The 13,091-nt window shown below is 36.6% G+C and overlaps 1 protein-coding gene across 1 annotated transcript in view; it reads right to left on the minus strand.

The window, feature by feature from the left end:
• The window catches only part of CFAP47 (cilia and flagella associated protein 47), a 338,472-nt gene that overhangs the window by 107,500 nt on the left and 217,881 nt on the right, over positions 1-13,091 (minus strand). The window contains 3 exon segments of the mRNA XM_053655801.1: positions 4,514-4,687; positions 5,289-5,432; positions 6,353-6,549. Of these exon segments, the coding sequence (XP_053511776.1) occupies positions 4,514-4,687; positions 5,289-5,432; positions 6,353-6,549 (515 nt within the window).

The raw sequence follows: 13,091 nt of genomic DNA on the forward strand, positions 1-13,091 counted from the left end.
TCCTTGCCCTGGCTGGTGTAATTCAGTGGGTTGAGCATGGGCCTGCGAACCAAAGGGCTGCCAGTTTGATTCCCAGTCAGGGAACATGCATGGGTTGCAGGCCAAGCCACCTGTAGGGGGCATATGAGAGGCAACCACACATTAATGTTTCTCTCCCTCTCTTTCTTCTTCCCTTCCCCCTCTCTAAAAATAAATATTTTTTACAAATTTTGGAAATTCTTGAATAGGTGGAATTTTAGACAACATAGTCCTAAATAACCAACATGTCAAAGAAGAAATCCCAAGGGAAATTAGAAAATATTTTGAGCCCATATTAATTAAATTATTGGGCACATTAAAATACTTCCTTTCTTTTACTATAGCTTTCAACTCCAGAATTTATTCTGTATATTTATTGACACTGCCTGTTTATTGAAACTTTTCATTAATTCTTCAGACTAGATTCCTTTGGGTTCATTAAACATATTTATAAAGGTTTGTTTAAAGTCTTTGTCTACCAGCCAACTGTGGGCCCCTTCAGCTTCTACTGACTGCTTATTTTCCTGTGTATGGATCATACTTTCCCATTTGTTTCCTTTTGTTTTGCCTCATCAATTTTACTGTTTTTGTTGAAAAACGTACATTATATATGCTAGTATAGCCATTTTTTGAAATAAGATCACTACTTCTCCGTGTTTTGTTCTTTGGTGGTTTAGTGACTTTTCTGAACTAAATCTGCATTAACAGGAGTATGTGCCCACTGACATCCCTGCTTAATTAGCTTAGTGGCTAGGAATAATTTGTCATGGATTTCTTTAAATTCCTTGAAACAATAAATCATAAAAGCGTATTGTGGCACACTTTGACCACTTGGGTAATTATTTATAACTCTGCCTTATTCTTCATTTCCAGCTCACACAGTGCCTCTGTGTCAGACAGAACTGAAAAAACTGGCATCCTCTCAGATCTTTCCTGGGCAAGTGCACAGCTCTGCACATGCATGTGGCCTGAACGTTTCACAGGGACAACTCATTCCCCAGATCTTCCCTTCAAGTTTCTGGCCAAATTCTTGTTGGTCATAACTGTTATTGTAGCCTCAGGCAACGGCAATGTCAACCAATAACTGTTGAACAGTTTTGGCAAATTCCCTGAGGATAGAAATATAAACATATTAGGAAGACCTGGGAAAGATGAACGAACGGTATTACTGATACTTTAATGAAATAAAATTTTATTAATTTAATGGATATTACCCTTAATTACAGAATGGGCTGTGCTAAAAATGTATACTCTATACATAAAATAACCAGGTTCTTCAGTTTTACTTGTGTATTAAAATGATAGAAATATAGACTTTAATTATTGTTGTTTGTGAGAATAATTTTGCTATGAATAGAATTCTATTTCTTAGGCCAGGTGCTGAAAGACAAATACCATATGATCTCACCTTTAACAGGAAGCTAAACAACAAAACAAATGAGCAAGCAGAAAAAAAAAAAACAAAGACACTGAAATAGAGAACAAGGGGATAGTGACCAGAGGGGAGAAGGAAGGGAAGTTAAGGGGAAAAAGGGGGAGGGATTTGGAGGAACAAATAGGAAGGACACAGGGACCAGAACTAAGGGGGATGGAAATGGGAGGGAGGTGGGGAGCAAGGGGCAGGGGAGGCTGGGAAGGGAAAAATAGACAAAAAACTGTACTTGAAAAATAACTAAATAAAATTAATTTAAAAAAAGAAAAAAAGAATTCTATTTCTTTTAATTAGATATAATTAATATGGCATAATTATTACTTAAAAAACTTACATTTTAAACAGTGCATTCATTTTGAAGAATAAAGTATTAAAAACTTATAGATATTATCTTCACCATAACAGCAAAATAAAATAACCAATGTTATAAAACTACAGTTTTCTTTAACTTGTTTTCATCAAACTCTTAAGATAGGATTCCTTGCTTACCAGTCAATTCTGAAAGGGGAAACGGAGTGGTAGAAAAATATTTTTTTCTTTATTTTTAAATAGTAAGTCTAAGTAGTCATGATTTTTTTCTTCCTTCCCTCCTTCCTTCCTTCCTTCTTTCCTTCCTTCCTTCCTTCCTTGTTTCCTTTCTTCCCTCCTTCCTTTGTTTTAAATGCCACATATTAATTACTATTGTATCTGTTCATTAAATAAAACTTCCTTAAAAACTATTATGTGGTTATATTTTGCTTGCTTGTTTGTTTTATTGTTTAAGTTCCTGTTAAATGTGAGATCATATGGTATTTGTCTTTCACCGCCTGGCTTATTTCATATATATATAACCAAAGACACTCAAATAGAGAACAGACTGACAGTGACCAGAGGGTAAAGGGGAGGGAATTTGAGGGGAAAAGGGGAAGAAGGGTTTACTGGAACAAGTATAAAGGACACGCGGACAAAAACTAAGGTAGCTGGAAATGGGAGGGAGGTGGGGAGCACTGGGGGAAAGGGCTGGGATGGGATTAAAAGAAAACTGTACTTGAACAATTAAATAAATAAATAAATAAATAAATAAATAAGTAAACTTAAAACACTATTATGTGCTTGATACTATGATTTATGCTAGTTATAAAACTATGGATAAGAGAGACATGCCCTTTTCCCACAGTTTATAATCTGGTGGAGAAGAATAAACAAGCAATAGCAATATAAGGCATGTATGACAGTGAAACAGGTGAAAAAATGCCATGGAAGCATATGAATGGTATCTACTCCAGGTTTATGAGAATAGGGAAGGATTTTTGAAAAAGTGTCATCTAGGATTTGTCCTAGACAATGAAAAGGAGTTAGACAAACACAGGGACATGAAAGATGGGGAGTTAGACTGAGATTTCCAGATGGTAGCAAAAGGAAATATTCATATACAAAGGCCTAAGTGTTGCTGGAGCCAAAAGTGGCAAGAGATGAAGTTGAGCAGATAAGTTTTTCAAGGACAGTAAAAGCCACTTTGAAGAGTATGTACTGCATCCCGAAGGGAAGAGATGACAGAAGAGTTTTAGCAGAAGAATATAGAAAGAGATTTGTGTTCATAATATTGATTCCATCTTCAATCCAGCAAGGAAAGAAGAATAAAACCAAAGCACATATTTTTCAAGATCATAAAAAAAGCAGAAGGTATAGTGAGATTGCAGACTGGTACAACCACTAAGGAAAACAGTGTGGGATTTTCTCAGAAAACTAAAAATGGATCTGCCTTTTGACCTGGCAATTCTACTGCTAGGATTATATCCTAAGAACCCTGAAACACCAATCCAAAAGAACCTATGCACCACAATGTTCATAGCAGCACCATTTACAATAGGCAAGTGCTGGAAGCAACCTAGGTGCCCATCAGTAAATGAATGGATCCAAAAACTATGGTACATTTACACAATGGAATTCTATGCAGCAGAAAGAAAGAAGGAGCTCCTACCCTTTGCAACAGCATGGATGGAACTGGACTGCATTATGCTGAGTGAAATAAGCCAGGGAGTGAAAGAAAAATACCATATGATTTCACCTTTGGACAAAAGAAACAAACATTTGTCCAAATACAAATACCATACGTCCACCTTTGGACAAAATACCATATGATCTCACCTAATGGACAAAACAAACAAGCAAGCAAAATATAACCAAAGACACTGAAATAGAGAACAGGCTGACAGTGACCAGAGGGGAGAGGAGAGGGAATTTCAGGGGAGAGGGTGAAGGGTTTACTGGAACAAGTATAAAGGACACATGGACAATAACAAGGCGGGGTGGAGACAGGAGGGAGGTGTGGCAGTTTGAGAGGGTGGGCTGGGATGGGGGTAAAGACCAGAAAAGTGTACTTGAACAACAATTAAAATGAATGAATGAATGAATGAATGAATGAATACAATAATACATATATGGGGGAAAAAGGCAGAAGGTAAATCCAGAGAATGTCCAAACTTTGGTAGTATCCTCTAAAACTGAATTCAGGTGCCTGTGATGGATAGATATTTGAAACTTCTTTCAAGGATTCTATTGAGCACACAAAAATTTGTAGATCAATATGGGAATGGGGAGTGGAACATTTATTTTGTGATTGGCTGAAACAAATCTAGCAAGGAGAGCTAAGTGTAAAACTCCATAAAAATAAACATGCAAATACTTATGCATTTCTTCACATTCTCAATATTAATTACACTGGTAAAAGACAGAATACACTTTGGGAATTTTGTGTTTATAGGTTTCACATTAAAATTTCAAAACATGTTTAAAATTCTTTTGAAAATACCCTGTATTACTTGTATAATTTCTACAAGTAAAAATACACATGACTCAAATAAATAGATTTTAATATGTCTTATAATTATATACTAATACTTAGAAATGAAACTTGTTTAGAACTAATACTGCTTTATAATTGCAATGAAATTCAATACCTGTTAGACTAATAAAAAGTAGAATTCTAAATATTCTTTGTGTCATTGTTTTACCTAGTTAAATATAAGTAAATAATTTAAATTCTCATATAATTCAAAATACTCTTATTAAAAAAAATCTTACCTGATATATTACCAAGTCCTTTGCATAATTAGGCACCATTATGGTTCTATCTTCTTGGACCCCCACTTTACAGTTTGCAATGATGTGTTCCAAGGCCACGGGTCTTTTGCCAATCCCTTTCAAGGTAAAGGTATGCTCCATACCATCTATTTTATTTTCTACAGTAAGTTTGCCCTGTGACAAAAAAAAAATTTCAGCTCTTTAGGAGTCACAGTTGGATGCCATACAACCTCTACTGTCCTATTAATCTTGAATCTGAGTAATGAAATGAGCATTTGCAGAGGTGTTAGCCATTTACTCTTCTAGTTTATGTACAATACCTCAGCTGAAAGACTAAGATGACTTTCCTGTGAAAACCTCATTATTTCTCTTTACTTTTTCTAAATATAGAGTTCGGATAGGCATTCTGTAACATAGCAAGTACATGTGTGTTTACATCCTGGTCAAATAAATGTGTCTTCAGAAACTAACTTCTGAAATACCAACTTCCTTAATGAATAAAAACAATAGGAGCAATGATTTTATTTTTTATGCATTTTATATAAAAGTAATCTAGATACAAATAATGACAGACAATGGCATTGCAATTTTCTGAATGGTTCAGCCCTCAAATTAAAATATTTATTAGAGTTTCAAGCAGAGTGAACACAAATGATCAAATTCATAAATATATAACTTATCTAAAAGAAGATTTACCATAAATTATATAGGTTAATGTAATACATTGTTTTATTGGCACACTAATACTAGGTAAATAGTATCAGTGAGTTCATACCGTAACCTCACGTTCCAAAACAGGTTTGAATGTGAGAGGGTACTCTGAAGTTTCTCCTGGTGCAACAGATATTTCAGGAGGTCCATCAAATGTTTCTCCTTCTATAGTCACACGATACTTGCATTCCTTTTTGGTTTCATTAGTCTAAAAAGCATGAGAACAATAGATAAATATCAGAGAAATAATATTTATGAAGTTGAACTACATATTAATTCTTGGTGCTTTTCATAAAATCATATATTGCATTTTTTAGTATATCTCTTAAGAATCACCATTTGAAAGTCATATTTGTTAAGAACAACTATCAAAATTGCAAATGTGAGGCACAAGAATGACCATATGCTTGTTCAGTGTCATACAGGAGCCTTGCCTAACAGGTTGATCCATGGGTTATTCATATCTAAAGAAATATTCCCTTGTTGGACTTATTAAGGGTTTAAATGATAAAATGGTCTTTGGGGGGTTACACATTTTACTCTTAGCAAATGGCCACAAAAAAAGTGTTCTGACTGTAGATTGCTTACATAGCAAAGGTTACATATGTCATCAGGGCAAGGTTTTGTGCTTTGAGCAGATTTCTGTTATATCTTTAATAATTAAACAAACAAAAGACGATTTATCTGTGAAAAAATTCAAAATTCCTTATAATTATATTACCTTCTTCTATGCTATACGATCACTTTGAGTGATAGATAGCCAAGCTACAGCCAATCATTGTTCTTTGTGCCCATAAACCCATCTTAACAAGATCGCAACCGAATTTTGAGCAGAGTGATCAGAGAGTCCATTACTCTGCTAGGTGGAGCCAGGAAGCATAGCTTTGGGGTGGGAATTTGATAAGTTAAAGAAATTAAGTTAATTTTTTTACACAAAGTCACTAATCAGGTAAGTAACACAATGACATTGATATTCAGGAATAAAACTGACTTCAATGTAGAGAAACAAACAGGAAATGATAATGCATTTAGAAATCAATAATAGTTCAAGATGAGAGTTTGGAAGACTTTAATTAAGATGGTGGCAGTGAGAATGAAAAAAAATACAAAAAAAAAGTTTGTACTTACTATCGGAATTTTCTGGGTAACGGCTTGAAATGTGGGTGTTTCTAATTTAATCCCAGTGTCTGGATGCTCATCACCAACCACACCTTCAACGTAATACAGACGCACATCATAGCTTGACACCAACAAAATTTTGCAAGGGTAGTGCCCAGGAGTTATAGGAGTAAATCGTAAAGAAATTGCAAAAGATCCATCTGGAACTATGAAAATAATTTTAAAATAGTTGAATTATTTTAAATGGCATACATCCTAAAAATCATTTGGGGTAAAGCAATATTTAATATTACTGTATTTAATTATATAATCTAGAAGAGACTAGTTTATGACAAGGTCACACACCACCCCTAAAGCTTCATGGCATAACAAACAACTTTATTGGTGAATGACAGATAGACCATTCACAGGTCAGAGGAGGGTCTGCTCCATAAAGTCACTCAGGGACCCATGCTGTGAAAGATGTATCATCAGAAATACCTTTCCTCCTTCCCTGACAGGTCAGGGGAAGAGGAGTGGCTATGAGTGTATTCATGGGCTAACTTTTCAATGCTCAGCCCCAAAGTATCACAGATTACATTTAGTTGGCCAGAACAAGTTACATGGCTCTAACTGAATGGGGCTAAGAAATAAGACAGATATATGGAATATTTGGTATGCATTACTGTTTCCCAGATTTCTGACTTATGGGCGTTCTGTCCCATAACAATCAAAATAATTTGCAACTTGACCAACAAATAGAAATATTTTTTCTTAGTTAATAATCAAGGGAAGCACAAAGAGCTATGTCTGATTAATATTTCTTATATCACCTTGTTATGCCATTTACCTTAAGTTAATTGTTAATATAATTTCTTATGATGGGTATGCTACCTATGCTGGTTCTTTCCTTCCAAGCAATACTACTTTTCCTCAGAAGATCAGCATTTTCTTAATCTCCACAAAATTAGAAAGCCATTATAAAAATCTCTCAACCTTAAAGTAGGATGCAGTATAAGAATATAACAGAAATTTCACCAAATGCCAAAGTATTTGAGTAGTACATGAAAAACAAATGATAAAAAATATTTAGAAGCCTAATTCTGCAGAGCAGTTCTCTCAAACCAAGAAACCAAATCAAGCTTATCAACCAATGGACCAGACAGATATTACACCATTAATTGGTTATAATTTCACTTGACCTGCATTTAATAACACAAGTGTTAAAAATGGCAAACTTGTTTCCAAACACAGTGAAGTTTGTACACCAAGAAAAGTAGCCCCTCCTGCAAGAACAATAACTGCTTTATATCGTTTTTCAAATAAACTGAAGATCTATATGTGTGTTATAAGTTACATGTGATGTGCTATATATTATTAAATATATTAATTATGTATTATATGGCTTATATTGCATGCTGTATATTGCTGTATGTCATGTATTATATGTTACATACTGTATATCCAAATATACTGTTAATGGATCACATTGGAAATCTATGTTACATCTAACCAAATTCCAAGATTCTCAGCTGGTCTAAGGAGTAGACAAAGTCTGTCAGAGTGTTATTTTTATTACATCCTTTCCAAGTGAAAATTAAATTTTAGAATAAGATTTCCTCTCATCCAAAGGACTCCAGGTACACTTTATCATCTGTTATTCACTAATTACTTCCCTTCTAAAAGAAGTGTTTGTGTTGTGGCAACATCATTAGAATAAACCTGGTGAGATAATGATTTGATAAAAATCTGTTGCTTTACTAACAGAAATAATGAAATCCCATTTTTGTCTTGCATGAAGAGACCAAAATGAAAATTCTTAGATTAAGTAATTTAAAGAAAATTAAACTGCTGAGAATAGGAAATGTAAGCAATTCGACAGTAATTATTATTTTCAGCAAAAATAAAATATAACTAACCATTTAATAGTAAACAATAATTGAAATGCACAAGTTCAAGTGTAAAGCATCTGTTAAAAGCTTTGTGTTACACACTGTTCCCTTTTTCCTAGACATATTCCTTTCTTAATGATATTGAGTCAAAAGTGAAAGCCCAGGACATTCTTTTTTTTAATTTACCAATTCTATTTTATTTCTTCACTTTTCCTTGATATTTGAAACATTTTTACTTGGTACATCTGGATGCAATGAGTTTTTGGCATGTAAAATTTGTTGACAGGAGATTCTTAAGTGCACATTTTCCAACTAGTGAAAGTTCATGAGCAAAGACCTTAAGGAATGCACAGTGCCAGCCCCTCTGCCTTACAGGTCCAAAACCAAATCCACCATAATGTGGGATACGGAGGAAAGATGGTTCTATTTATGGAGGTATATTGATAAAAACAGTATTTGTTTCTTTTTCTTAAACATATGAAATAAGTTCATTGATTCATGTCAGAAACAGAAGTAGGAATACAATCATATATTACTAACAAGAAGTGGCTTCTAGATCGAAGGTGTGCATTAGCTAGTATCCACATTTCCATAGATGTAAAATAGTAGAGGTAAAAATTATCTTGATTTGTAGAAACATGAAAATTTTACTGGCCATATTGTGCTACCATACTATTACTCTCTAAGGAATCTGTTTTCTCAAAGTCCTTTCCAATTCTGCGCTGTAACAGATGCTAACTGCGTCCTGCCATGTCCTCTTTCATTTAAATCTTCCCTGTAGGTCAATAGCTTTATGGAAAACTGTGACATTCTTCCTGAGGGCTTACTGTGGTCACAGGAGGGAGCTCAGATGTATCAGGCCAGAATTGACAATTAATGCCTACAACTGCAGCCCTCAACAAATAATGTATCATACTGGTGAAAAAATTACCCACCTTCTTTGTCTTTTGGTTAGAAAAGAAAATTCTGGGGTGAATTCTCCACTAAGTCCTGGAGATCCGCAGTGAAATTGAAACCACATAGCTCACATTAACAACTGTTCATTTATACTCTCTGAATTGGCTGCATCTCTTTGCTGTCTTTCACTTTCTCACACTCCCCACCTATGGTTGGTTCCTGGGATCACTTTTGAAACTACAGATCTTGAGACCTGGTCTCAGGGTCTGGGGTTCCCCATCCCAACACACACCTGCACATATAGAAAGACAGCTTCTAGTCCTAGGCTCTGAATCTTCTCTGACATTGTCTCTCTACATGTGCAAGGAGAACATAAGCCCAAAGGAACAGGCCTACATGGAACCCAGCCCCCGCCACATTCTAAGTTCGTGGGATGCTGTAATTCACAATTCACAGTGCTTTGATCCTATCTCCAGTGCTTACATAGGACTTTTCCCAGTATCAGCCCTCCCACTGTGAGACTCCCAGGATTGAAGGGTAACTAAGAGGTGGCTATTAAGGGGAAGATATGGACCAATAGTTGTTATACAAGCTGAGGTACCCGCACATTTGTACAAGAGCCTTTACGGCACATGTCAGAGTTGAAAAAAGGAAGAAAACAGAATGAGCTCCAGGCCAGGGTCCTGCTAGTTTGTGTTATCATATTCTAGTGCAAAACTCTGAGGAGGCCAAGAATTCTAAAATCAAACTTGGCTCTTTCAGGTTTGTGTAAGGTAATATTTGTCAATGTGAAATAACAGAATATATTCTATTTAACACTGTTAGTTTATCACTTTTAAAATTTAGACATATGGTATGTGGGCTTTCATATATGCTTTTGACTGGGGCATTACAAATATTAAAGACATTCTATACCTGTCCCTTCCATCCCTACTCTCTTCAGATGTGCTCACCTGGGGCCTTTTCTTTATACGTGATCCTGGTAACTGTGGCAGTTGTAAGGATTCAATAATTGAAGATAACCAAATACAGTGGTACACTGGTACCCATTGTTAATTTGTTCCAGAACACGTGATGAGTGGTGAAACTGATGAGTACTAAACAATGAAGCATTTTGTCTTGAGTGGTGGTGGTGTTAACTCATATAAGTTCTAGAATATGTGATGAGTCCCGAGCAAATGCCTAGTGCTGAAACATTTTTTTCTAGTCAAAATGTGACAATTACAGGGTTTGATGAGTTCTGAAGCTAATGAGTACTGAGGTATGACTGTGTATCTAAATTTATCAGATTGGAGTTACTAAGGAAAATAAAGGAACATGAGAGAGAGAATCTATAATGAAAGAATACTTAATTTTACATAACATTAGCTAGAAAAAGTCAGTGTGATCTACAGTTTTTGAAACAACTCTTAAAAACCTGCTATACTCAGATCTTAGAACAGGTTGTGGTTGTAACAATAACAATCAATACCACCATTTTTGTCAGCTATCCCTGCATAACAAACTATACTAAAACCTATTGTTTAAAGAAAGAACAATTTATTTGCTCATGATTCTGTGGCCTCACCTCATTTTGGAAAGCTTATCTGGTTCATGTGGTATTAGATGGACTCACTCATGAATTGGGACGTCATCTGAAAATTCTGTCCATAAACTCTCTAAACTTCTATGAGATAAGCCTACTATTTTTCATATACAGAAGAATTACTGGCAGCAAAAGAAGGGGGGGCTCTAATATATAAATGATTATCAAATATCTGCTTCCTGTACATTCCTTAATAATCCATTGGCCAAAGCAAGTCACACAGCCAAAACCAGGGTCAGCAAAGGAGGAAAGACTATATAAAACATGCATACGGGCACACATAATCCACTTGGGCTTTTATTAAAACAATCTCCCTCTTAAGTATAAGGGAAGATACATGTATAAACCAATAGGGTGAAAGAAGCAATCAACTGAGAGTTTACAATCCTGTTTTCTAGTTGTAGTTCCTCTCCTGAGCCATGTGACCTTGGGCAAAGAACTCAGATGTTTTTAGAGAGAAAGGAAGAGAAGGAGAAAGAGAGGGAGAGAAATATGTATGTGAAAGAGAAACATCAATTGGTTGCCTCTCATACATGGCTCAATCCGCAACCCAGCATCGTGCCCTGACTAGGAATGGATTAGGTGACCTTTAGCTCTGTGGGACAATGCCCAACCAACTGAGCCACGCCATTCAGGGCTAGACTTTTCTTTTTCCCACAACTCAATTTCTTAATCTGTAAAAAATAGAAGAGTGAGATTTAATCAGTAGCTTTCAAGCATTTTACTTTTTGGTTTGGAGGTCCTGTGTATGAAAGATACCTAAGACAGAATGTCAACATATGAAACTAATTAACGTAGAGCTGATCTGGTTGAAGTAGTGATACAGGGTGCAGCCAGGGCCCCCCCCCCCAAAAAAAAAAAGATTTAGAAAGGTGTCCAGAATTCAAAGTATATAGAAATATTGGAGAGACATATAAGATGTCCTCACTGCCCCCCGCCCCCCAGGGCGAAGGGATGAATGGAGCCAGGCCATTGAGAGCTGTTTTGCATAGCAACAGTTTTGCAGCTAACCTCTGGAATGGTTATTTAACATATCTATAACCTTTAACTGGTTTCATAGATATGTTAAATAGCAGTGGCCAAGTTTGGGGCTGAGGAAGAAGGAGAAGGTAGTGGATAGGGACTCAAGATGGAACTAGCAGGGACTGAGGATGGAACTAGGAGGACTCAAGATGGGAACTAGGGGCTGCTCTCCGGAGTGAGAAAGACTGGGACTCAGGAGGATGTAACTAGGGGCTGTGCTCCTGAGTGAGAAGGCCTGTGTGAGAGCTTGAAAAAGACTGGCTCCAGGACATGAAGGGTCCCCGCTTGGCCAGATGAGGGAGAGAGACACGCGGTTTCAGCAGAGTTAGGACCCCCCTGTTGGTGAGGTGAAAGAGGGAGCCATGTGGTTTTGGCAGGGTGTGGACCCCCTCTTTCCCAGGTGAAAGGGAAAAACCATGCAGCTTTGCCAGAATGGAGATCCCTGCAGCCAGGTGAAGAAGAAAGCCACATGCTTTTGGTGGAGTGCAGACTCCTGCAGCTTTGGTAGAAGAGGCCCACGCGGCTTTGGGGTGCCCCCTTTGGCCACGGGGCCTGAAAAAGCAAGAGAGACTTTGACTGGAACTGGGTACAAAGGACTCTTGCCAGTGGACCCTGAGAGGGTACCACAGTACTTTGGATTAACTCGAGATCCTGCACAGTGACACAGCTGACGGTGCCAGCGGCCTGCAACACAGACGTGTGCTCTTTTCCTGATTTACGGTACCCGGAGTTGGGACAGTGGGAGAAGGGAGCGCTGTGTGGGTGTAGGTGTATACCCTAAAGGACTTTGATATTTTAGTGGAGGCATTAGGCCTGAATAGCATTAAATAAACATTTCATTTCCTTTTCACAAATCTCTGGCATTAAGAGATGTCTTTCCAATTGGCGGCGGACAGAAGGGCCCAGTAGATTTTAGTATTTTGTTTTGGAGAGGGGCCCCTGCTGTATAGCAGTTTTGGGCATCCCTAGGTGGGCCAAATATTGTATTGCCCCTCCCTCGGACCTCCTGTTGTTCGGTAACAGTAGGAGGAGAAGCTGGAAACTCCAATTCACATCCATGACCCCTGTGTGGCCAAACCAAAGTACTTTAAAAGAATGCTAGGGCTTTATAGAATATAATTTGATGAATATATCTCTTAGGTTTCTTTATACATCAGAAATGTGGAAGAGACTAAATATATATAGTGAATTAATCATTAACTTCTATAGTTAATTATTTGAGTAAATCACTGGCAAACAACGGTTAGAAGCTCTTAATTCAGAAGATGAGGTATCAAGAGAGTGAACAGCTATATTTGTGTGAATTCATTTATACAATGAATTTATAATAAGTATTTATTTGTTCCAAATTCATGTATGAGTAATTATATTT

Source organism: Artibeus jamaicensis, unplaced genomic scaffold (genome assembly GCF_021234435.1).
Source record: "Artibeus jamaicensis isolate MK-2021 breed Jamaican fruit bat unplaced genomic scaffold, CSHL_Jam_final scaffold_1283, whole genome shotgun sequence".
NCBI lineage: Eukaryota > Metazoa > Chordata > Mammalia > Chiroptera > Phyllostomidae > Artibeus > Artibeus jamaicensis.